At 45.1% G+C, this 25,475-nt stretch overlaps 2 protein-coding genes across 5 annotated transcripts; both read left to right on the plus strand.

The window, feature by feature from the left end:
• Nucleotides 1-536: 536 nt before the first annotated feature.
• Nucleotides 537-19,259, plus strand: ILDR1 (immunoglobulin like domain containing receptor 1). Of its 2 annotated transcripts, XM_030477402.1 has the most exons (8): nucleotides 537-610; nucleotides 3,529-3,699; nucleotides 5,864-6,013; nucleotides 6,745-6,864; nucleotides 7,015-7,161; nucleotides 11,530-11,661; nucleotides 13,456-14,258; nucleotides 15,275-19,259. In XM_030477402.1, the coding sequence occupies exons 1-8, from the start codon at nucleotides 556-558 to the stop codon at nucleotides 15,314-15,316; spliced, it is 1,620 nt and encodes a 539-aa protein (XP_030333262.1). In that variant the 5' UTR covers nucleotides 537-555; the 3' UTR covers nucleotides 15,317-19,259. The 2 variants fall into 2 exon arrangements, with proteins under 2 accessions (XP_030333262.1, XP_030333261.1); XM_030477401.1 differs by having other exon boundaries at nucleotides 6,745-7,161.
• Nucleotides 19,260-20,987: 1,728 nt separating this feature from the next.
• Nucleotides 20,988-24,241, plus strand: LOC115604415 (apovitellenin-1). 3 transcript variants are annotated; one of them, XM_030477519.1, is made up of 4 exons: nucleotides 20,988-21,089; nucleotides 22,566-22,667; nucleotides 23,041-23,200; nucleotides 23,819-24,241. In XM_030477519.1, exons 2-4 carry the CDS (start codon nucleotides 22,607-22,609, stop codon nucleotides 23,916-23,918), a joined length of 321 nt encoding a protein of 106 aa, XP_030333379.1. In that variant the 5' UTR covers nucleotides 20,988-21,089; nucleotides 22,566-22,606; the 3' UTR covers nucleotides 23,919-24,241. The 3 variants fall into 3 exon arrangements, with proteins under 3 accessions (XP_030333379.1, XP_030333380.1, XP_030333382.1); XM_030477520.1 differs by having other exon boundaries at nucleotides 21,002-21,089; nucleotides 22,569-22,667; XM_030477522.1 differs by lacking the exon at nucleotides 20,988-21,089 and adding an exon at nucleotides 21,218-21,435 and having other exon boundaries at nucleotides 22,569-22,667.
• Nucleotides 24,242-25,475: the final 1,234 nt, after the last annotated feature.

The following is a 25,475-nucleotide window of genomic DNA, read 5'->3' on the forward strand; positions in this document are numbered from 1 at the left end:
GGGGGCCGGCAACGGTTACCGGTTACCGGCGGGGCACAAGGGGGCAGGCGCGGATGCGACTCTGCCGTGCATTGGGGGGGTGGTCGGTTTGCTTGTTTGTTGGTTGTTTTCTTTAAGTAGCATCTCTTTTGGCCACCGATGCGGTCTTTTCAGAACTCAGCGGGAAAATGAGACGAATTCCCTGAACTTTCTGCCCGCACGACGGAGCAAGTGCTCCCGCGCTCCGCTCGGCTACGGCGGTGTTTGCCCAGGCGGCAGAGCTCGGTGTCCGTATCCTCACGCACACCTGTGTGCACATTACATACATGCATATATATACGAACAGCTTCTGGAGCTGGCGGCAGCTGTTCTGCCCGGCTTTGCGGCGGAGGCTGCAGGTGCCGCTGGAGGCGGACCTGCCGTCGGGCGGGCACTGAGGGGCCGCGGAGGGAGGGGACTGCAGCCGGCGGCAGCGCCCGGCCCTGGGACAGGTGCCACGGGAAGGGGAGGGCCTGTGGGCGCGGCGGGGTGGCCCGGCGCGACGGCCCCGTGCGAGCGGGCGGAGGAGGCCGCGCCATGTCCCCGCGCGGGCGCTGCCGGTGGGCGCTGCTGCTGGCCTGGCTGCCGGCCGGTGAGTGGGGCCAGGGTGGCGGCGGGGTCCCGGCACCCTCCGGGGACCCGGCCCGCCCCGGGACACCCCTGTGGCACCGGGGACCGGGAGGCGCCCTCGGGTTTTGCCCGGGGTTAACATGGTGGGGAGCGGCGGCGGCCCCGCGGCGAGGGGAAGGGGCGGCCTGGTCCGGGCGGGCGTTGTTTGCCCTCCATGGTGACCCACGCCGCGGGTGGAGGAGCGGGGTTCTTCCGAGCTTGGAACAAAAGCCATCCGGAGAGGAGTTTCGTTACCCCAGAGGTGCGGCTACCTGCTGTCCTAGGAGGAAGTGGCCGCCTGCTTCCTGGCAGCCTCCAGTATCGCTTTGTGTGCGGCCGGCGTGGTTTGGACATGAGCACAGGAGGCAAACACGGAGAGTTCACCTCCGGCTTGTCACAAGCGCCCACCCCAGCTCCTGCTGCTAGCTCAGCAGCCCCAGCCTCTGTGGGCATCTGCTGTGGCTGCAGTGCTTCCGTACCTGCTAGATACATGCTCGCATGGAGAACAGGAGCTCACCTCCGTGTCCACAGGCGGCCTTCCGCAGGCAGAGTCGTTTCTGCCAAGCTTTTCAGGTTGCCCAACAGCTCCTGATCTCCTGTAGGAAATGCAATGGTCGGTTTGCTTCTTGGATGCCTGGGTCTTTGCTGGTGATTTAGATTTAAAACCAAAAGTTAGCTTTAAAATCAAAACCAACGTTCAGTTTTTCACAGAGAACCAGTAAAAGAAGCGAATAAATACATAGGTATGCTTGTTGATTATCTTGCCTGACAGCTGTGTTCCTCATGATGTTCTGGCTAAAACTTGGCTTCACTGGCTCTGAAGGTTTGTGTCTTCAATGCAAAGCCACAGGCCTGAGACAGCTGTAACTTTGAAGGTCGATAGCGTCCAGGTTTGTTCTTTCCAGCCAGGGTAAGGATAGCAGCATGCAGTCGAGTAATGCAGTACAAGTTTAGAAACCAGACTTAATGCCACAACTTTTCAGTTTTCTTGGAAGAGGTTGGTATGAAACATCAGATGTGCATTGACATCTGACTATCCTCCCTTGGGAACAGTAGGTTTTTAACCTCTTTAGAAAATAAGGCGCATATCTTTCAACTCTGGCTCTTTTGCAGAACAGGTTTCTGTAAGTGAAAAGCATATGGTGATTTTGAGTATTTTATTCTTGCTGGAGAGATGGTGCTGTAGGAAACCCATGGAAAACTGCTAGGTTTCCATGAACCTCAACAGGTCAGACAGAATTCATATGGAAATTAATTTGACTGACAAGGAGATCAAGGTTTTACCAATCTTGAGAGTTTGATTTTGTATTGGCTTCTTGTGGTTTCCCACAGTAAGATCCTGTGGGTCAGCTATTTCACAATGAAAGCTGAAACAAGATGTGTTGAAGCACAATGCTCTTCAATAAGAGCAACTGTAAACACCTATTACTAGTCTGGAACTTTGCTATGGCATTGTAAAAGCTAGAGATCCATGGGTGTTTTAGAGGTTTGCATGACTGCTGGTATTCCTGTGTTTAAGTGCATATGTGTATATTTTATTTCTCAGAAAAGCCTTGGACTCAGAGTTTACCGTGGTCCTCTCTGATTATGTGGTATTTTTAAGGCAAATGAGTTCACTCTGCCTGTGCTTTGAGTTGGCTGACCAGGAGTCTGTTTCAAACCAAAACCCGAGCAAGTATTGCATTCACAATATCCTACTGCAGATTTACCTGTGCAGGCAGCGTTGCACCTCTGCAGCATGTTTTCCACCAGGCGGAAGCTGGGTGAGCTCATCTTTGCCTGGAATGTACTGGAGAGGTGCAGCCTAAGAGGACACTGAAAGAATGATGTGTGCAGTTGTGATCCAGAGGTTACTACATACTTCCTTGTTTCCTTGCTCTCATCCTGAAAACATGGAGTAGAGGGAAGATCTTTGAATAGCAACAAAAACTGAGTGTTGGTTCATGGAGACCCTTTCAGTTGGTACCTGCCAAGCATCCCCTATTCCTTTGCTCCTTTCCTGCTGCTGTACAACTAGCATAGCACTGCAACCGTTCTCCTGGGTATATTCCAGAGAGGGCATCCCACATTTGCTTCACACTGTTTGTATTCCCTTATCAAAGGCAACTGGTGATAACTTTGCTATTGTTAACGACAAGCACAACTTACTGTATTATCAAAGTTTAAATAAGATAGAGGTGTCTCTGGAGTGTGGCTAAAATAAAGCATAGCTTATGAGAAACTTTGTACAACCTGCTTGGATAGAAAATGCTGTGGAGATTGTTACAGATGAATTCTAAACGTACATAACAATAGCTTCATTAAAAAGTAAAAAAGGGGTGATTGATGTATGCTGTTCTGAAGTGGTGCAAACCAGATTAAGTTTAACTGATGCTACAGCCCAAGAGTTGTATTGTCTTATTCCTGGTCACCACTAGGTAACATTCTGATGACTGTCTTAGCAAGACATTGATAAAATTCATTTGGTGTTTATATGAAGGGATGGTGCTGCAGAACTTCTCTGGTTAGGATGACAATCCAAGGCAGTCCCATCCTGTGTGCTTCTGGGCTAAATGAATGATCTCCCTCAGCTTGGAGGGGCAGTTTCCTTCCTGCAGAAGGAGAACACAGGTTCATGTGCTACATAATGGCTGCTAATAGTTGCTTTGGAGAAAATAATTTGGTCCATAAGGCAGGACAATGCAGCTGGCTCAAGCTGCCTTCTGTCAGGGAAAGATGGGACTCGCATTCTAACCGGTGTTTGTAACTCTGGATGGCTTCACCAGAGATACTGATGAGGTCCATAGCTGCAAGTCCTGGATGAGGCCGAGGGAGATATACTTTGTTTGTTGGTCTGATGCAGTGAGTTATGATGTAAGGTCTGTTCCTGCTGGCTGACTGCTTTCTGTGTTCTCATTGCAGGTTGCCTTTCCCTCCTGGTGACAGTGCAGGATACTGAGCGTTATACCACCTTATTTGCCAGTGTCATCCTCAAGTGTGACTATAGCACCTCAGCTCAGCTGCAGGACGTGGTGGTGACCTGGCGCTTCAAATCCTTCTGCAAGGACCCCATCTTTGACTACTACTCAGCCTGTAAGTGTCAGGCTTGTCCTCCAAGGAGTAGCTCTATGAATGGGCAGGAAAGGGAAGGTAGACTTCCTGGGTAATGCAGGCTTTTGACCTCTTCCTGCCCACAGACCAGGTCAGGTGGTGGTGTTTCCCTGCGCTCCAAGAAAAAATAAGTCATCTATGATTTCCTTTGCAATGTCAAGGCTTTATGATGTGATGTAGAAATCCCAGCCAGAGCAGCTCATTTGTCCTCCTTGTCATCAATTCAGAAGGCAGAGAGGTTCAGCCGTGTTGGACGCATGTCAATCTTGGCAGCTCCGTCATGCTTCAGCATGTTTCAAAGCAAGGGCCCTGCAACAAATGGACTTTATGATTCCGTGGGGGATCCCATGGTTGGAGCTAGGTACCAGTTACCAGGTGTTACTGATTTTAGGAAGTAGAAGAAACATGCATTTTGGAGGGCAGAAAGATTTCTAAATAATAACATTTAGTACTGGTGGCAGCACTTTCATGTGCAGACATTCTGGTGTGTGCAGCCTTAATTCATGAGGTTTTAAGATGGTTCTTAAAAGATGGTATGCAGACTGCATCCTGGGGTGTGTCAAATACCATATAACCAGACGGTCAAAAGAGGTTATGATCTCACTACATTTAGTATTGGTGTGGCCTGACCTTGAGTATTGTGTGCAGTTCTGGGCCCTACGGTTCAAGAAGGATGTTAAGATACTTGAATGCAACCAGAGGACGGCAACAAAGCTGGTGAAAGGGCTGGAAAGCATGTCCTATTAGGAACAGCTAAGGACTTCAGGTTTGTCCAGTTCAGAAAAAAAGAATCTGAGGGCAACCTCATTTCTCTTTGAAGCTTTCTGGGGAGAAGAAGTGGAGAGGGAGGCACTGAGCTCTTCTCCCTGGTATCCAGTGATAGGATGTGTGGGAATGGTTCAAAGCTGTGTCGGGGGGGTTCAGGCTTGACATTAGGAAATAGTTCTTTGGCTTCCTAGAGAGGTGGTCAATGCCCCAAGCCTGTCTGTTTAAAAGGCTTTTGGACAATGCCCTTAATAACATGCTTTAACTTTTGGTCAGCCCTGAAGTGGTCAGGCAGTCGGGCTTAGATGACCATTGTAGGTCCCTTCCAACTGAACTATTCCATTTTATTCTTTATAAACCCTGCAGTCTGCTTAAGCTGGCCAACCTTAGATTAACTGCACACTTAAGAATGAGTTCAGAGAGGGGAGCCTGGACTTGTTTCGTGTCTTTGTGCCCCAAACTCTCCTTTATGCAATCTGGATGGGTTGGGTAGTGCTCTACAACCTAGTCTGCAAGCAGGTGGGTCCCTGGCTTTGCTGATCCCAGCATAATGTGAGCGCTTTGAGCCCAGGCTTAAGCTAATAGCCTCCAGCAGGGACAAAAAGCATGAAGGTCATGGTGTTTGCTTAGTTGGGTCTGCTCTTCATGATCCACTGTAGATATAGCAATGGAGGAGCCTTTGACAAGCTCTGTTCCTCTCCTCTTTTCATTTCAAGCCCTTTACAGACAATGCTGACTGTATCAGTTGTCTCCACAAATCTCAGCTCCCAAATACCTGGAAATTCAATACATTGTAAGTCTGTCATAAGAGTATTGCACAGAAAATGCCTCTAGTCCTCCATTAATTCCGTTAGGTGTCTCTATACACAATCCTTAGCTGGAGTCAGATGATGGATTCTTTTCTGTCTTTATGAACTCCACATCTAATGGGATACAGCAGGAAAAGGGAGACAATCCCTGCAGCAGTTCATGTATGTCTGGAGATTTTGTTTGGTAAATAATCACACTTTTGTTTTAGTTCCAGTGCTCTTGGGAGTTTTATGACTTTTTTTCTTTGCAGTTTATCTGCATACTAGGAGCTGCCCTCCAGTCTACCACCATTAGCTTCTTTCTACTGTTGTTCTTTCAGTTGTGAGTAAAGGAGGCATCTTCTCTGCAGCTCTTGTATTCTCAAAATCTGTCATTCCTGTGGCTGTACCTCTCTCTGCTTTTGAGTACTTAAAAGCAATTTGTCCTTGCTGGTCTGAAACCATGGGGGTTTTTTACTAAACCAAAGCAAATGCACACATGCATTCAGTAGTTTCTGTGCTGCTCACAAGGGGATAGAAATTGGTCCTTTGAAATAACTTTTGTCATCTTACTTGATGATGTGTGTTTGTAGCATACCAGGCTGCTTTAAATCTTCACCAGGACCCATCTAACGACTGCAGTGACAGCCAGCGAAAGGTGCGCATTGTCATCCAGAAATATGGGCAGAAAGAACCTGTGCTGGGTGTCGACTACCAGCAACGAAAGATCACCATTCAGAACCGTAAGTGACTTCACCTCCAGGCAGGCAGCCAACTCAGTAACTGTCCAGTATCGGGGCCTGTTAAGTGAAGAGAAGCATAATCATGGCTAATGTCATCTGTAGCTTACATATTTTGTGAGGTGGCAGTGGAGTAACAGCTGTGCAGGGCTGGCCCAAGGGTGTCGGAAGCACTACAAGCTAAGGCTTAGCTGAGGATGCCCGAGCATTTTGCTGAAGAGCACAGAAGTAAGCTAAGGAGCCCAAAGGCTAGAAAACAGTTACTTCTTCTAAGAAGTACTACATAATTGTCCAGGTGTATTATATGCCCTGGGCTGTCTCTGGAACAATAGCTGTTACTCCTGCCAGAAGAGTTACTGGGATGGCTGGCCTAACAGAGGCAGTGATCTGTGTTCCAAAACAGTAGGGCTGGCAGTTGGCAGCAGCCATTATCTGTTAACATCCGTCATCCAGCAGCATGCTGGTTATTTCTCTCCACAGAGAACAAGTCCCACTTCTAAGTAGTGTTTGCCTTCCAGCAACACAAATTAAAAAGGGACTAGCAGTTCATGCTGTTTACAGGAGTTCTTAATGGACTCAAATGGGATTGTTTGAAGATGATGTCTTCACTTGGGAAGAGGGGAGATGCAGTACTGTGCGTCACCTGCAGGCACGAAGCCCTCTTAGAGTGGGGCCTGAAAGTAGCGTCTGCCAGTGCCAAATAGCCCACTGATCTCTCAGTCCCTCTCCCACAGGGGCAGACCTTGTCATCAGTGAGGTCATGTGGTGGGACCACGGCGTGTACTACTGCACTGTGGAAGCACCAGGAGATACCTCAGGTGATATGGACAAAGAAGTTAAGCTGATTGTTCTCCGTAAGTGCCTGTGGTTTTTTGCCTGGGTTGTAGATATCTCCTGTTCTCTTCCTCCCCACCCCAAGATGTCTCCAGAAGTGGAGAGGTGCTCAATAACTTACTATGCCCAAGTACATCAGGATCCTCTTTCTCTCTCTGTTTTTCCCATAGACTGGCTCACAGTAATCCTCATCGTTCTCGGTGGCCTCCTCCTCCTCCTGCTGATTGGAATATGCTGGTGCCAGTGCTGCCCCCAGTATTGCTGCTGCCACGTCCCATGCGTCTGCTGCCCTACCCGGTGCTGCTGTAATGAAGAAGGTGAGGTTCAAGCAAATGTGTGTCCATTCACGGCTTCTGTCAAGACAAAAGCTTGACTGGGAGCTTGCTGAGGTGCACTTTCTCCCTCCAGTTCAGCATCCGTATAGACTGAGACATTTCTTTGGCCAATGTGACCTCCATGACCAGCTTATCTGCATTTAGAGGATGGGAACTAGGATGCATGGAGCCCATCTTGCTCCTCTGTGTCCTACTTTCAGAAGTTGCTCCTCACTCACACCTTCCTGCCAACTTCTCTCATGTCATCCAGGTCACCATCAGCTCCCTTGTACGAGCAGCTCAGGTCTTTTCTTCCCTATCTTGTGGTTCGTATGCCTGTGCGTGTGAGGAAGGCAAGCAAATGCTGTGGTACTACTCTCCAAACTGGCCTAACCTTCAAGTCTGTTGGTCTGAGAGGTCATTACGTGAAAAACTGAATTTTCTATCTTCATGTTATTTTCAGAGCTGCTCCTTCCACAAGAAAAAGGTTTTGTTTGTTTTTCTTTGGGGAAGTAAGTGAGGAGAAAGCAAGGAGAAAGATGGTCTCTCATGGTGGGCAACCGTGCAAATGCATTCTGAAGTTCTGAGGGTCAAGAGAAGCTTTGTTGTGTGTCATTTTTAGCAGTAATAAAGATTCTGCAGCCAGACCCTGTTCTCTTAATAAGACCACCATTTTAATTTTGGCTGCTAAGGTCATAGAACCTCTGTGTTCCTGTAGCTGAAACGTAGCAGCAACACAAGGTGGACTAGCCCCTCTGCAGCTTACACAATCTGACAGCAACAAAATGCAACAAATACATTTATTTATCACAGAGATCACCAGGTTCTTCCCCAGATGCTACAAGGAGGGGATTTATGAACAAGGAGCTGTGTTTCTGGTTTCCTTATACCTGCGAAAGAGCTAATTGGTATACCTTGGGTGTTTGTAAGTTTTGAGAGTTTTAGATTTAAGCTTAATTTGCTTAGGCTTTGCAAAGAGCAAACAGAGCATCCCTCTTATTGCTAAAAACAAACCAAAACACTTTCTGGGGGCTTTACAGGCTGTCAAGTGAAATGCATAGTGTTGAGGAGGCTGTGGAAATTTGACAGAAAAATTAGTTGCTATGAAGGGAGAGAGAGGTGAGGGAGATGAAAGACACATATCTCCAGACTTCTAGTTCTCATCAGAAAAATGGATTCAGAATATGTGTGAGCTCCTTTTTGGCTTTCTGTGCTGTAGGAGATGATAGCATACTCCAGACTGCTGCTCTTGCCTTTCCTGCCTCCTGTTCAGGATAGGTAGGAGGGATTCTTATGGGGTTCTCTGCTTATGAGAGAAATTACAGACAAGTCCAGCCTCCTTGACTGGCTGCTGGATTCTTTGGCTGTAATTTTCATTCCGGGTGCCTGCTATCTTTGTCTGGCTTTGCAAGGGATCCTTGTGCCTTCTCCCCTCCTCTAGTGCACCCTCACTACATCCTGCCTCTGACTTACTTTTTTTAAGTCACCCTAGAAATTAACTGGAGGCCTTAATAACCACAAGAAGGCAGATACAGGGGGTATCTTGAAAAACAGTCCTGAGGAATAACAGTTCCATACAGCTGAAGAGAAGGCAGAAATCCTAAACAAAGTCTCACTAGTTATAGTGCGAGCCGGGTACGGGTGATTTCTTCCCAATTATTGGCCACTAGAGGGTAGCCTGGATCTGCTGAACAGATCCAGGTTGGTGCCATCGAGACAGGGTAATTCTGGGTGGTTTAAGTCAGGTCATTGACTAACATGATTTTGAACCTAGCAATAAAACAAGTGCATTGTTTGGGTAATTCGGAGTTGGTGTACAGAAATACTAAACATTCCCCATGGAAAGATCTGAGAAAGGCTCACCAGGGTAAATATATGTAAGACCTCCTTCTGTTCTATTAGTTCCATTTCTACTGTGGACTTCTTCCACTAATGAATTGATGCAAAATAGGATATACTTGCACCTGGGCCTGACTAGGTTGGAAAACATTAATGTTTTTTATATAATTGGATAAATGGTTCAGCAGCTGTAAAGTTTGTCAAAGGTGAAGAACCACCTCTCTCAGCAGGGAGTAAGTGGAGGGAACAACACAACCTCCTGCCAAAGTTTTATAGCAGGTATCAGTTTTGGAATTTGGGTGAATCTGACTTTACTCAGGTAGATATGTTCACTTTAAAAAAAGAGATCTGTAACTTCCATTTTTCAGGCGGAGACCAGAGTATATATGGTTCAAACTGAAAGGCAAAGTATCTGGGGAAGGAAGAAAGGATGAAGGTAGTGAAGGAGGTCCAAGGGTAATACTGCATTTGTCCAGCGGTAGGAAGAGATCAGAGAATTACAGGGACAGGATGACTTTGGTTGTAGTGAGTAATCACTTCATACCCTAAGGAGGGGAACCCTGAAGTAGATTTGCCCACAGTTGCTGGGTCTTTCAATCCTCAGGCAAAGACTATGGTCAGAACCCAGGGACTCAGCAGGTTCTAGGACATTCTCAAGCTGATAACTGGAGGAACAGGAGAGAAAGAGATAAGGCCTTTCTCTTCTTTTTATCCTTTTTCGTTTTCCTCTTTCTCTCTTCCTCTAAGTTTGAAACCAAAACTCGAGGGAAATCCCATGGGGGAAGAAAAAAAATAACAGTGCAAGTTTGACATAAAATGCTTGAAAGCTGCTACCTGAGGCCACACAGCTTTGAAGAAAAATCAAAGTATTAAGATTAAAACCCCCAAAGTTTCCAGCTTTACAGTTCATTCTAGTTGGAGCCAGACTGGGAACAAAAGGGGATTTGAAGTGGAGAATGAAGTTGAGCTGCATGAACTATGGGGAAAGGAAAGGATGTGTTGAGGGGCATGTTCAGTCCCTGTTTTGCTATAAGAGGTGCTCTGTATAAATTCAGCGAACCAGCTAAAGGAGGACATTTTTAATAACTGGAGTGCTACCTGAAATGAAGAGCTCTGTCCCAAAGAGCGTGCAGTCTAAATGCTGCCTGCTGCAGTTGAACCCAGGGGACAGAATTAATTGGAGCTTAGCTGTAGCCTGGTTTCTCAAGGAAGCAAGGCTTATGCAGTCAACCTGTCTGTCTAAACCCTATCTCTGTCCCTCCAGTAGCTTTTAATTTCATCAGCCAACTTCAGCCAGATTTATCAGAGGGGTAAAAGTCTCAAAGGCAATTACGCTCCTATCTGTCTGCTGAACTGAATAGCCAGCAATGTTCTGTTCATGCCCGACCAGAGAAGAGGCTGCAGTAAAAGCCTGCCACTTCTAAAACTCCAGAGAAGCCATGTAAAAGAAATTTTGCAAAAGCCCAAAAGTCCTGTTGCAGAAAACCTTCACCCAGTAATGACAGACAAACCATGCAGTCAGGCTTTGTAAGGTCTGGGACTTGCAGAATTTACTTGCTCAGAAACTTAAGTTTTGATTGTCTGTGGTAGAAATAAGTTTCTGTAAGATGTTTTTAGGTATTCCCAAAAAAGAAGCAACAATGAATGAAGACAGGGATGGTGAGGTTGTCTGTAGAAGAGATGAGATGAAAGCAATGAAAAAAGTGAAGTGGAGTTGGAGCCTGACCCCATGAGTAGGGGTCTGGAGTTAGCACTGGTGGAAAATCTGAGGGAGACGAATTTCCACTGAGTTTGCTCGTTTGGCACACTGGACATTGATGTTGAGAACAGGAAATTCAGTTTCTTCACCAGTTTGACCATACTTTCCTAAGGGATTTAATTTTAGCAGTCATGCTGAGGTAAACTACAGAGAGAGACAACAAGAGTGGTTGAAAGACTAGAAAGGGAGAAGCTGGACAGTGCATGTCTGAGTGCCCTATTTGTGGAACAGAGAAGAAATGATGGAGTATGGTGTGGAAAGTATGATCTGGGCAGAACCTACATGAAGGTGGCAAAATAAAGGTCTTGTTTAGCTTAAATCAAAGCCAAAAGGGGAAAGGACCAATGATGAGCTGAAAGAGTTTTAAGAGAGAGAAAACTATGATCTTGCTGTATGAAACTTTATTTCCTAACTTTCCACAACTGTACTCATAATGACAGGGCAGGTGGAAGTTTTGCCTTTGGTTATGTGCTGTGTACTTAACCATAGTGCCATTTATTCCTAATTGCTGGAACTGTACCCTGAATGTCAGGTAGTAACCCTTTTCTTCTGTTTTAGGTATCTTTTTGAAGCTGTATTCGTTGGCATTTGTTCATATTGGCATTCCCTGTGCTCTGCTTTACCTTTGTCATAGGGTGGAAAGAACTTTTCATTCTGTGAATTTCCTATAGCTGATCACACCCAAAAGCTGCAGTCTTCAAGCAAAATAGTATGTGGTCTACAAGCTGTGCTCTGTGATAGCTACTGTAAGCTTTCTTCTTCTTCATTTACAGCACTGGAACGGTACCGGATCATGAAGCAGGCTCAGGCACTTGCACCTTGGATATCACCCAACATGTTCTACAGAGGTGGCGACAGGAACTCACAACTTTCGACTTACCAGCTGAACCCTCTACTGCAACGAGGTGAGACCATGGGTATAATTTCAGAGGCAAATCAGAGTGAGAAAGTGGTAACTTTTCAGGGAGGTTCAGCAGTGAAGCTTTAGCCTCTCTACTACAAGAGAAAGATGTTCCTAGCATGACTGCGTGTCCTAGCATGACAGCTCTGCTACATCCGAGAGTGCTATAGACTTGCCTGGGTGGATAAATATGGTCTAAGTCATCTTAAGTGTCTTGCTAGGCTCAGCGTTTGGTGAAGTAGTTTAATACTAACTAAAGTATATCTGTGCTACACCCTAGTGACTGCAGGGTAAATATACCCAGCTTATCTTGCTTCATGTGGTAGAAGAGGGTACTGTCTCTTTGTTCTGTGCTGGTCACGGTCAACTCCTTATAGCCAAAATTGACATAACAAGCGAAGTGCAGTTTGTTTGAGTTCTTATCAAATGTCTAGTCTTCAAATGATTAAGGGCAAACTGCCTTCTGTGCAATAGATCTAGCCAGCATGCAGCAAAAAATGAAGAACTCTTTAATAAACCAGGAAGAATTTTCCAGTTGTTCTGCCCCAAAATTGCTTGTATTAGTGGTATGTATTTGTAACTTTAATGGAGTCTCTGAAGTCCCAGAGAAATAAATAATAAAATACCTTATTACCAGTAATATTGTTTAATCACCCAGGGAAAATACGGGAATTCAACCTAATAACTTCTCGTATAAATATAATATATTTTTCATCCGAAATTAGCTTTTCATCACTACACAGCAGTCACAGATTTACTTTGTGTCTGATGAGTCTTAACTGTTGTTTGAAGAAATAGTTTGCAAACATCTTAAATATTAGATTCAAGATGTCTGAGTATATACTTTTTTAGCCCACTAATTAATTCTACAGTTACCATTTTTCCTAGTTGGGGCACCAGTTTTTCTTAGGAAGATCTGATGACTGAGCTACCATGATTTAAGACAGAATACACTGAGCCTTCTTAAGGAAATCTGTGCTGGCAGAAAATGGGCGAGTACGTTCCTCAGGCAGTTTCTTAGCCTGTGGTTTCCACACACCTTGTGGATTCAAGGTGTTTCAATCCACACCTTGAATCTCCTGTGCTTAAGTTTCCCTTAAATTTGTTTCAAGTCGCCTTTTTACAGATGTTGGGTAGAAGGGGCCTCTAAGGTCATCTGGGCCTACCTCTTGCTCAGAGCAGGACTATCACCAACCTGTCATGTTAGCTATGTCTCATCCATTCCAAGATGAGACTTGGAAACCTGCAAGGATGGAGGTTTCCAAGGAAATCTCCTTTTCCGAGGTTTCCATGACTTCTTGGATAACTGTGCCAGAGCTGGGCCAGTCTCCTAGTGAAGAAACTTCTCCATTTGCTACTTAAATCTCTACAGACGTGTGTGTGTACGTGTATAAAAATTTCTTTTTCTTTTCAGTATTGCTTTATATTTCATCCAGTTCAAAGAAATACAAGAGGAAACATAATGAACTTTCTCTGATTTGGTATCAATGCTGTAAAAAGATGTTCCTCTCTGTAAATACATAAACTGTATTTCCAGGTGTGCTGGATGACTTTGATTCCTTACCTTTGCTGCCCAAAACACAGATCGTGCTGCAGCATACTAGTACTATTCTTTGCACCTTACCTTGTGTGCTCTGGATGTGCTGGTTTTGGTGCCTGAGACTTGTGTAGCTCTTGCAGTGAGGAGGAGCAGGAGAAGAGGGGCTCCAAAGGGACTCAGCCAGGATCATTAGTGCAGAAGGGCACTCTCTATTGTTTCCCCTTGACTTGCTATGTGCTTCTGTGCTTTTATCCTTAGATGTGTCTCTGCAGAACAGTCTTCCACTGGCGCAGCCACAAGCTCAGCTTTCCACTAAAAAGGGTGTTTTGGACTATCTGGAGTCTGAAATCCAAAACCTTACCATGTCACAGGTCCAGCCACCCTCCCACCAGCGGCAGGCTGTGCAGCCCAGCCTGCTGTCCTCCCTGGGCTCCGAGGTCATGCCACCTCCTCTCACTGATCGCATCTCCACCCATGGGAGCAACTCTTCGTGGCCACAGAGAGCTGCCTGCACCTCTAGAACCTGGGACTCTGCAGCAGAGGACAGGAGGGAAAACCGGAGGTGGCCGTTGCCTTCCAGTGGGGATTCTCATTCCAGCTACAGCCGGGAGCCCTGGGACAGGCAGCGAGAGGACCATCCTCAGAGGCAGAGGTCAGATGGCTACAATGGCAGGCCTCTGCGCTCCAGATGGGATGCGTCACCCCCACGCCAGGCTGACAGGGGCAAGAGCAGCAGCAGCAGCTGCAGTTTCTATCCGGAGGAGGCCAAGGAGCGCTCCAGCCATCATTGTGGTGGGAGGCAGGAGCCCACACGGAGGCGAGACTACCAGCACCACACCAGCAGAAGCAATAGCTCAGGTCAGCGGCGGCATAGCTACTCTCCCCCCTCTCGCCGGGGGTCATGGAGCTCCTCAGAAGAGCAAGTTCATCTCCCAGTGACAAACCGCAGGCGGCGGTCCCGGTCTCGGGAATGGCTAGAAGATAAACCCCCCAGTTACTGCTCCTTAGAAATCATCCCAGGTCAGGAAAAGAAGCACAAAGGCAGTGCAGGGCCACGCTCGGTGAGTCAGCTGCCTTTTTGCTTTCTTATCTAAGGGAAGATGTGGGTTTTGGGGAGTAGAAGTGAATGTTTGTTACTTTCTGCAGCCTGTTGGCTTTTCAAAGGGACAGTAAGGAGCACTGGGCGCCCTACACAGCTTGCCCATGAAGAGACTTGCATGGCTATAGCGTGTTCAGGGGCAAAGTAAGCAGTCAAAGCAGGACCCTTATCACGTCCCACACTGTGTGACGTTATATGATCTTACTCCTGTCCCCACCCCAACTATTCTAACGTTGGTGTTAGAATAGCTGTTCTCTTGGCACTGTTGGGGGAGAAAGCACTTCCAGAGTAGGCAGCAATACTAAGTGTCCTCTGCAACCCTCCCTGGTGTTGGTTTACTTCTGATGTCTTTTAATATGTGCATGATTCTCCTATTATCTCCTATATCTCCAATATTTAATTTTTATAGTATGCTGGTGATATTTTTAAGATGGTTCATATGGGAAAGTGTCCAGGTAAGATGTCTGAAGCTACATGAAATAGGCTTTAAGGTGGGGTGGCGATAGTAGTGAGAAATATGTGATCCTCCAAGCCAAGTGGAAGAGGACGGGTCCTGAGAACTGAGCATGCATTATATGGGCAATGAACAGCTACTGTTCACAGCTCATATTGTCAGTTTACACTGGAACTAGATGTCAGGTAGCAACCTAAGTGTGAGAAGCTTCCTATCCAATTGGTAGTCTCCAAGTTAGACAGTGTATTCCCCCTTTACAAATTAAGGGGTTTTAAAATGAAAAAATAGTAATTGTCCCTTATCACGTATACGCAGAATTTTACCAGGTGGCAGTCTTCTCAAAGGGCTATGTTTTGCACATTACCATTTTCCCTTCTGAGTTTTGGAAGGAGTTGCTGTGCTAGTCCCAGCTGGAATGTGTGTGTGTGTATGAACAGGTTGGTTACGGTGCTCAGAACAGGTAGAAAGACATAATATTTCCATTCATCCTTCCTTGTTCCTGAATCTTTTCTTTTCTCTTGCAGGACAGAGGAAGTTCCCACAGCGGAAGAAGCATCGTCATTTAATGCCAGTACTGAAAGAACTAAGATTCTCACTGGACTCCTCTTAGATTTTCTACTGTGTAGGTTGGGATGCTGCTCTCAATTGAACAGGCAATCAGTGGAAAAAAAAAAGAAACAGATGAAGCAGCTTCCACTTAGACTTACAGCTCCAAAGGATCTATGGCTAGTGCCCAGGAAAGCAAAACATAACCCATTTTTGTTCTTGCTCTGATTTGGAAACTTAGGTTTGCAATGGGGTATGGTCCATTGAAAACATACTATTGGAAACAGCAGGTATTTTTCAGTAAATGGTATGTTCCCAATTTTTAAAGAGAAATACCAGTTGTCTTTGTTAGGTGCCCTGGCACTGCAAGGAGCCCAATTCATAGAATGCTGGTCCTTTGCACACTGGTTACTGGAGAAGGGCTGCAATGATTAGAGTTATGAATAGAATAATTTAGGTTGGAAGAGGCCTCCAAAGGTCACCTGATCCAGTCCCCTGGGAGTTTGGTGTAGGAAGGCACAGCATCTGCTTTCTGAGGTCCTCTGGTGTGCTTCAGAATGTGTAATGTTTGCTGCTTCTGCCAGGCTGCTCAGCATAGTTGGAGCAGTTGCTTCCTTGTCTCTCCCAAACAGAAGGATCACCAAGTTGGAAGGATGTTTGACTGCCGTAATAAGGGCTCACTAGCATGTCTGCAAATTAGCAGCTTACCTGCCTTACACCGACTGAAACAACCTGCCCTACATTAAATTTATACCTTAGGGCCTTAAAAGACACTTTTTCTAGCCTTTAACCCAGGCTTGAATTTATTTGTAAACTTAAAGGGCTGAATTGACCAGGGTTTGGCCATCTCTGCAGGAACTGAGCTTGCTCAGTACCAAATACTGTCCCTCACACTATGGACCAGAATTTCCTTCAACTCTAGGAAGCATGGTTTTAGTGGATGTATCTTTCCTAAGCCATGTACTTTTCTATGCATTTGATATTCTCCCTTCGCTCTCTGTGCCATGTATCATATACATGGAGTGGTATAAAGGGCTCTGAAGAAGTCTTACAGTTACTTTTTTTTATTAATATTATTAATATTTTTAGTAATTGATCCTTACCCTGATACTTTAACCAGCTCTGCATATGTGGTGCATCTGATCTGTAGCTAGATTGCAGGGGTTTCCCATCTCTCACCTCACAACTAGAACAGAGAATTTCTTTATGCTCTAAGACCAGTTGTGAAGGAGAAGAACTTGCCATTTATCCTTGATGTGATTCATCCACTGTTTTCATTTAAAACGTGCTGGACGTTGAGAGGTTCTCTGGATTCTGGCTGCTTCCACAGGAAACTGGTTTGCCAAAGGCACTTCTTAGATTCAAGAGACTCAACTGTTGGCAAGAAGCTTTTGGAGCATCTTGCACGTTATTTTGTAACCCAGAGGCACTAGCTTGGCCATTATCAATGACTGCATTGCCTCGCTTATTTTCCTGCCAGTGCCACAGGGGACGCTTGCTACTATTTGTTCTTTAATGTCCTAATTACTGATGTGTTTATGCTTTCCCTTGGAAGACTGGGAGAGGCTTTCACTTTGCCCACTTCCTTTTTCTCTTTTCTTTGGACAGTGATGGGAAGCATCATGCTTGGAGCAAATGCTCCTAGCTGGATATCTGATGCAGTTACTGGTTGACCAAAAGCCACTACAAAAAGTGCTCATTTTCCTACAGTTTCTTGGCTGACAGTGCTTATTTCTAATTGTGTGTATGGAGATAAAGCAGGAGGACCCACTAGCTTCTCTGGTTGACTTTGTTTCAGAACCAGAGGTTTACTTTTGAAGAGAGAGGGGCTGTTCACCAGCAGTTGATGGCTAGCACAAATGAAGAGCTAAAAGAGTGAAAAGCCTAACTCTGAAGTTTGAATTCAAGAAAGGAAGGCTGTATTAAGCGTAGTCCTTGTCTCCATTAATGCCAAACTGTGAATAATGTGACTGACCCATGAGTTACATCTGAAATACAGGGAATTAAGTGTGTTCTCAGAACTTGCAAAGCCAGTATCACTCTTGAATCTGGTTCTCAGTCACTGGCTGTCAATCATTTTTATTCTCATTTAATGATGTGCTGAGGACTTTATGTACCCCCTCTTCTACAACGTGCTAGTATTTTTATTAGTTAGGAGGAGTTTGTGGTGACTGAAATGACAGAAAATAATATGGGTCTCCTTCTCCCAAAACTAGCATTCTGTTCTGACTTCAGCATTGCCCCGTGGCAACTTTTAGTGGATACTCAGGGCCCTGCAGGTACTACTTTTGGAAGCTAAATTGGTGGTTTGGAATTTGACTCTCTCTTTATGCTTCCAATAGGTCCATGAATCATGCAGGAAAACTTCCTGTCGTCTCAACCCAGCTCAAATGTCCAGGTTTCAGGGAAGGGCTGCCCCTCTCTCCATCAAGAGTAGAGGCTATTGAGACATCAGGTGAGATCCCAGGATGCATTCACTTCCCTTCGCATTCAGTTGTGTATAAGCCAACATGCATCCAGCACATTTTCCCAAGAGCAAGAGCCCCCTCACAGAGCAAGAAAACTCTTGAAAAGAAAGCAAGAAAACCCAGATGACTCTGTGTAGCAGTAGGAGCTGTTGAAGCTTGCTGCTGTAGAACGAGCACATTAAGTGCAGAGGTTGTGCTTTTTATCCAAATCCTGTGAAGGAACTCTCCATCCTTATTTGTTCCTCTAGTCTCCATAATTGAGCTAGGGTGACTAATTATAGATTGTGTGAGCTTAATTTGTGCTGGGCGAAGTCTGAAGAGTTTTATCTTTATCATACCTGAGCTCCTCTTCAGTCATTTTGTCCATGTTTATAGAAACATTAAACAAAACCCTTCAGGGAAAACTGATTGTATCTCAGTCTTAACTTCTTAAATTGCAACAGAAGTAGATTAGATTGTCCAGCAAGGAAGCAGAAATGGCACCAGGTTTACTGGTTTACACAGGTTTACACAGACCACTGCAGTTCGTAAAACACCAGTTGGTGGGCTGTGAAATAATGACAAAGGAAATGTATATATTCGTGCTTTACAATTGCAAGCAGACAGAAAAGTGGAAACAAAAAAGGGAGTATGTTTCACATATGGGAGTTATTGCCATTCTCGACTTCTATTCTTTGTGTCATGCACTTAAAGGGATATACCTTACGCCCAAGAATGAATTTTCTGTCTCAGATAAAGTGCCTTAATGGCCACTGGAGTTACCCTAATTTAAAATGAGTATGTAATGATTAAGTGACCATGTCACATGGGCAGATAAGGATGCTGCTCCTGTCCCCTGCTTTCCACCTCAGACCAGAGATTCATGAGAGAGATAAAAAAATCATGTAATTTTAATTTGATTAAGAAAGGACTTGCAATATCTGGCTTTCTTGCTTATTTGCAGAACCCCCTATCATTCTGGCATGCCATTCCAGGAATGGAGGGCAAGGGCTGCTTCTTGTGCAATCATTGATCTGGTCTTGGCAAGTGCCTGTTTGGCAGTAGAAAGTGCTGAAAAGCCCAGTTGCTATGTCTGGGGTTGTATCCATGATAGCACTAGCTAAAGTTAGGCTAACTTCGGGTCAGGGGAAGTTACCTGGTGTGGTAACAACCACAATGCAAAGCTCTTCAGTGGTATGTATTACTACATAGGGTAGCTAAGCCCCCTTTGTGTTACTACCTCCAGCAGCACATCAGTTTAAAACACCCACTCAATATGCTTAGTGCCTTTCATTTGTCAACCTGACATAGGAGGGAGATGACACTTGAGGTTATGTTAAATTAACCTCCTCAAGTAATGACTGCTCCTTGCTGTTTCTGCTAAGTTTAATGCCTATAATGTGCCTTGTGCTCGTCTTCTGAGTATTATTGCATCTATAAAAGCAGATGGTAAGTGTGTAGATTCTTTTCAATGACTGTCAAATGTATAATTAAAATATAAGAGATCTTTCAACTAGTTGCTCTTGTGTGTTCTTCCTAGGCCATAAGTTGCTCTCTAGTGTTTGCAGCAGAAGTGGAACTGAAAATTCTCTGTTCTTTCTGCTGGAATTAACCTCATTATATGTTAGTAAGAATTTTCTGTTATTTTTAGAACAAAAATGCAGAATGGATTGATTGATTGGGGGATTTTTTTGTGGTTGTTGTTCTTATTTTGGGATACCTTTTACTTTGTTTTTCTAAGAAAGAAGGTAGTTTGAATAAATACCAAGAGAATGGAAAAATGTCTGGGAAACCATTGGCAGCCCTCTAATGATGTGACCAACTGTAACAATCGCTGACTTGGTTGCCATGTCCGTCAAACAAGAACACTTACTGTTTGGTTCTGAAGTAGTTCGAACTCCATGAGAAGAAAAGCCTTGTAGAAATGTTGATTAGTTGATAAATGAAGATGCTGGTTGAACTTTTCACACTTTCCACATGTGACAGTCACCTAGTAAGTAAATGGTTAACATAAGAATGGAGGTCTGTTTGGTCTCACACAGTAGGCTTAATTTATGCCTCCTGTCCTCCCCATTCCCCTTAGCTACTGCCCTAGGGGGCTCCGTGTTGCAGCCTTTCTGCCTCTTCCCTCTACTGCTCAGTGGTTTCATGTGCCAAATACAGATGGTTGGCCTGACTGAAACCCCGACAGGCACTTGGAACTTGAGCTATGAGAAAAGACATCCTACAGTGGCAATGCAGCCACTTTCTGACCAGGAGCAGGGAGCCTGGGGAGAAGCTATCACAGAATGGTTTGGGTTGGAAGGGACTTTCAGAGATCATCTCATCCACCCTGCCCCTGCCTTGGGCAGGGGTGTCTTTGACTAGATCACGTAGCTCAAAGCCCCATCCAACCTGACACCTGAACACTTGCAATGGCAGGGTCATTGGACAACCTGTTCCTATGTCTCACCACCCTCATCATAAAGAATTCTTCCTTTTATTGAATTTAAATCTACCCTCTTTCAGTTTAAAACTGTTTCCCTTTGTCCTGTCGCTACAGGCCTTGGTAAAAAAAACTTTGTCTTTCTTATATTCCCCTTTTACTGAAAGGCTGCCTTAAGGTCTCCCTGGAGCCTTCCCTTCTCCAGGATGAATAACACCAATTTTTTAAGCCTTTCTTCATAAGAGAGGAGCTCCAGCCCATTAATGATTTCTTTGGCCCTCTGGACCCACTCTAATAGGTCCATGTATTTCTTAAGCTGGGGGCCCTGGAGCTGGATGTTTCCCTTGGTAGGTTTTGACAGCTGGCTCAGATGTGTGCCCATCTTGTCAGTGTGTGCAAAAAGGCTTGGGCATGGGGAAAATAACTAAATAAAAGAAATGTGAGTGGGGTGCATGCTTAGCCCTGTGCACCATTTGGTCAATGCATTTGTTGGAATAGCCACAAGTAAGTTCCAACTGTCAGAGCAGTGTGGTTAGGGCACAAACCTTCCCATAGAAACAGTGTGAGGAAAGTTGAGCCCAGCTCTAGCTACTATTAATGTGGAATTTGGTCAGCTTATGAAAGGGGCCTCTATGACATGGTTGCCTGCAAAAGTAGGGGACTCAGTGACCCAGGAGCTGCCTTCCATGTCTCTTAGGCTTGGGTCAGACTGACCGTTACCGAATCTCAACAACAGGTCCAGAGTCCTCCACAGCTTCTTGCCTGTCCCACTGAGTTGGATGTGTTTGCAGAAGGGCAAATGGGGAAACAAAGCAGGACCTTTGGCCCCCTGCTATGGCTATATTAGCTCTGCATGAATGACAGTGTCGCAGATGAGCATCTACCTCAGCTTTGGCCTGACAAAGAGAGAAAGCAGGACAGGTAAGAGCTGAACTCTCTCATCTGGGTGGTATGGACTTTGTGACAATTGTATTCAGGATATAGAGAAGTGAGTGGAGGTGGTCTTCTATTTTGCCCCAATTTTGCCTTATTTCTTGTTGCAAGCCAAAGTGTGGGCCCCTCTCATGCTACATAGCCAGGAATACTGCTGAAATGGAGGAGGGTGGGAGTGCTTGTGGTGACCTGGATTGAAGCTGAGTGATGGATGCTCCATAAGACACTCATAGGATGGTCAAGCCCATGATAGGGATTGCAGAGTTTCAGTGCTGGAAGATAAATAACCTTTTCCCAGCTGCCTTCACCACAGGAACTACAGTCTCTAAGGCAGGTAAGATCACCTCTTTATGCTCTTGGGAAGCAAATTCATACCTTTTGTCTACAGAGGGAAACACTGACTCTAGGATTAAAAATCAAGGAAGGGTGGTAATGGAGCAACTGCTGCTGTTCAACAAATGTTTAGTGAATGGAGTGGTAGCTTTTGGAGGTAATCTGTACATAGAAGGAAATAAAAAATGGAAGCAGGTTTCCTTACTGTGGGATAAGAAGGAGCATTGACTTGCAGCTGCCTGGCACAGGGTTTAGCAAAGCAGTCACATGTAATAAACTTGCAGCCTTTTTTACCATTGCAATTTCTAACACTGCGATGTTCTCTTCATGTTGCTCTGACTGATTCAGCCTTCTAATTCAGGGTATAAACTTCAACATCTAAACACCCTTCTAAGTGCAGTGTGTTTGAAAAGCTTGTTTAGATGTAATGTCATCTTTTTAATGTACCAAGTACCAAATTTTCAAGAGTTCCTCCAATTCTGACTTTTTTAATAAAATAAAGGAGCTAAAGCTTGCACTTATTCCCTTCTGAGAACTTATTCTGCCTCCTATCTGCTTCCTTAATCCCAGTGTGGAAAAGACAAGAGAATCTAGTTGGGTTGTTGGGTCTTTCCTCAACTAGAACAAGAAAAAATACTCAGATCGCCTGGTCACTAAGATGATCATCGTATGTGATGCACTCACTGGCACAATGTTCTTTAGAGCAATTTATCAAGTTAAACAAACAAACAAAAAATCAAGAAATAAAAAACCACAAACAAATCCCTCGTTGTGAATTTTTCAGTTGTACTTATGTGTGGAGTAAGCCAATTCTGACCTCTGCCAGTTTTAGCGGTTTGCTCATGTGCTGAAACAAGGCATATTAGCTCTCATATAAAAAAAGTAGCTTGAACTGTCACATATTTCTTGGAGCTCTGAAAGCCATCATTCATTGTGGATATTTGTGTTTATACAAATAAAAGGACACTTGCATTTTTATATTACCTTTCCCTCACTTCTTCAGAGGAAATGCACCGTGATCTTTCCTGTTCTCTTCTTCATTTATTTGTTAGGTTTGTTGCAGAAACGTGATGTTTAACTGATATGTTTTATTTCTCTGAAAACAAACAAAACATTGTATGCTGATTCCAGCAGGTCTCCTGGTGTAGAGAGCAGAACTCGTACTGCAAATCATGCTGCAATCCAGGGCATTGGTGATAGCTCTGATTCTGCTCCTTAGCACCACTCTCCCTGGTAAGTCTGAAAAGCTTTTCTGTCTGTCTGAAACAAGGCTCAGCTCCACAGATTCTCACTTGCTTTAGAGAAGTCTAACCCATTCATAAAACAGGACTCAAGCCCAATAATACAGTTCAAGACCATAAACATACAGAGCTTGGCAGTGTGAAACAAGTTGGTAAGGGTCTGGCATGAAAATTGTCCATACCTGGTGCAAGGCCATGTGAGGCCTATGACCTAGTGGTAAGGTGCTAATGGATGCTGCGAGAGCAAATACTGGGGGAGGCCTGAACCTCAGAATTTCAAGTCTTTTCCCACTGTGCTTGGGGCTAAGATATCAGAGACACAATGACTGGAGAAGCCTCATGTTTTTCTGTCTCCTGTTTCTCAGAAGTGCATTCAAAGTCCATCTTTGAGAAAGACCGTCGTGACTGGTTGGTCATCCCTGATGCGATTGCAGCTTACATCTATGAAGCTGTGAACAAGATGTCCCCTAAAGTCGGTCAGTTCTTGGCAGATGCTGCCCAGACTCAAGCAGTTGTTGTGACCAGGTATGGAAACTAACACTGCAATAGCCATAGGTAAAAAGAGAGACAGAGCAGTGGGAGAAATTACAGATTAATCAAGTATCTATAGGGGGAGACCTAATGGGAAATGAACCAGCAACCAAAGCCTGATGTGACTACAATGGGAGTGGGATGCTGGAGGTGGAGTGGGACAACATGATTTCATGTGAAAGTGCAAACTCTTCACAGCGATGCACACTGATCATGGCAATGCTTGTGGGGATAGCAATTACTGCTCTTTATACATGGGTAGTGAGGGAGGGGGCCACTGTCTGATGGGGGATCAGCCCCCCTGGAAGGGTGCCAGGATACACTGCTGTCGCTCAATGCAAATCACAGAATTTACTCTAGCTGTGAATACATATTCCTCAAAGAAGGGGAACAAGTTTCCTCCCAAAAGCAAAAGCATGATGACCCTAAAGATACAGTTCCATGTAACTCATGGCAAACACATACTGCCTATTCCTGTCTTCTGAGGAAAGCCCCTCTAGGATTGCTGACAAGCTCTGCACTCTCAGTGACAGGTAGTGTGATAACTAACAGCAGACAGAATTACCATCGTGTATTTGTGTATCTTACCACATATATCGTCATCTCCTGCAGGAACTTCCTCATCAGAGAAACAACTAAACTCAGTATACTGGCCGAACAGCTGATGGAAAAAATAAAAAACCTGTGGTACACGAAAGTCCTAGGCTACTAACCAGATGAAGACAAGTCAGTGTCTCCTGATGTGAATTGGTAACACCCTGCAGTGTCCTTCTTCCCTCTGCCCCTACTACAGACTGAGATCAGCCAGTAAAACAGAATCGATGCTCCTCTTAATGCCACCAGAGGGAACACAGCTTCAAAGACCAAAGGATGGAAGGCATCTGCTGAAGGCTCTCCTGAAAACAACCCCGCAGCTGGGCATAGGGACGGCAATGAGATTGTACTGCTCTTCTGTAGCCAAATCCTGAGAATTAATTCCTCCTGAATGGCTTGGCCGTTGTCCCTCTAATAAAAAAATATTGGTTGTTACACTTCTGTAAGTTTCGTGTTTGTATTGACTGTTACAAATCCACATTCACCTTGGCATCCCATTCTGCTGAGAATGTAGCTGTGATTAATGAGAAGTTGTTGCAGGCAATGCTAGTCAGGCAAACCCTGACTGTTCAGGCATTTTTAACCTTGCATCAGGAAAGACCATGAAATTTAAGTCCTATTGATTGTGTTCCCTGATTAGGTAAGAATTAAGTAGATTTCAGATCGTTTGGGAAAACAAGTGCCTGTAAACTGAACTGTCCATCAATCTTGGGAGAAATACAGAAATGTTGTGAGAGAATGCAGGAATGTAACTATAAAGGCTAAAGTCCATTTGGAATTAAATCTGGCAAGGGATTCTTCATCAGTAGCAAAAGGAAGACTGGGGAGAATGTGGGACTGCTGCTGCATGAGATGGGTGCCCTAGTGACAAAGAATACAGAGAAATCAGAGCTAGTGAACACCTTCTTTGCTTCAGTCTCTACTGTCAAGGCCAGCCCTCAGGAATCCCAGACCTGGAGGCAAGAAAGTCTGGAGAAAGGAAAACTTTCCCTTGGTCAAGGAGGATTGAATGAGAGATCATTTAGGCAAACTTGATACACACAAACCCATGGGCCCTGATGGGATGCACCCATGGTTGCTGAGGGAGCTGCAGATGTTATCGCTAAGCCACTCTCCATTGTCTTTGAAAGGTCATGGAAAACAGGGGAGGTACGTGAGGACTGGAGGAAAGCCAATGTCACTTCAGTCTTCAAAAAGGGCAAGGAGTACTTAGGAAATCACAGGCCGATCAGCATTACCTCCATCCCTGGAAAGGTGATAGAACAGCTCATCCTGCAAGTCATCTCTAAGCATGTAGAGGAAAAGAAGGTTATCAGGAGTAGTCAACATGAATTCACCAAAGGGAAATCATGCTTGACCAATCTGATAGCCTTCTACAATGGAATGACTGGCTGGGTAGATCAGGGGAGAACAGTGCGTGTTGTCTACCTTGAAACCAGCGAGGCTTTCAACACTGTCTTCCGTAACATCCTCCCAGGTAAGCTCAGGAAGTGGTACCCTTGACAACCACCATTAAGATATTTGTAGGCATTGATAAGATCCCCTCTCAGTCGTCTCTTCCCCAGGCTAAACAGGACCAGTTTTCTCTACAGGCACAATCAGAACAAAATCAGTGCCCCCACGCAGAGCAGAGCAGCAAGTTCTTCCATCTCTGGTTGCTTCGCCACTTCTGCAG

Source organism: Strigops habroptila, chromosome 2, assembly GCF_004027225.2.
Source record: "Strigops habroptila isolate Jane chromosome 2, bStrHab1.2.pri, whole genome shotgun sequence".
Lineage (NCBI taxonomy): Eukaryota > Metazoa > Chordata > Aves > Psittaciformes > Psittacidae > Strigops > Strigops habroptila.

Coding starts and splice junctions, on each gene's coding strand:
- ILDR1 (XM_030477401.1), top strand. CDS start 556: ATGTCCCCGCGCGGGCGCTGCCGGTGGGCGCTGCTGCTGGCCTGGCTG. Junction 7,162..11,529: donor GTGCTGCTGTAATGAAGAAG/GTGAGGTTCAAG, acceptor CTTCATTTACAG/CACTGGAACGGTACCGGATC. Junction 11,662..13,455: donor GAACCCTCTACTGCAACGAG/GTGAGACCATGG, acceptor TTTTATCCTTAG/ATGTGTCTCTGCAGAACAGT.
- LOC115604415 (XM_030477519.1), top strand. CDS start 22,607: ATGCTGCAATCCAGGGCATTGGTGATAGCTCTGATTCTGCTCCTTAGC. Junction 22,668..23,040: donor CCTTAGCACCACTCTCCCTG/GTAAGTCTGAAA, acceptor CCTGTTTCTCAG/AAGTGCATTCAAAGTCCATC. Junction 23,201..23,818: donor CAAGCAGTTGTTGTGACCAG/GTATGGAAACTA, acceptor CATCTCCTGCAG/GAACTTCCTCATCAGAGAAA.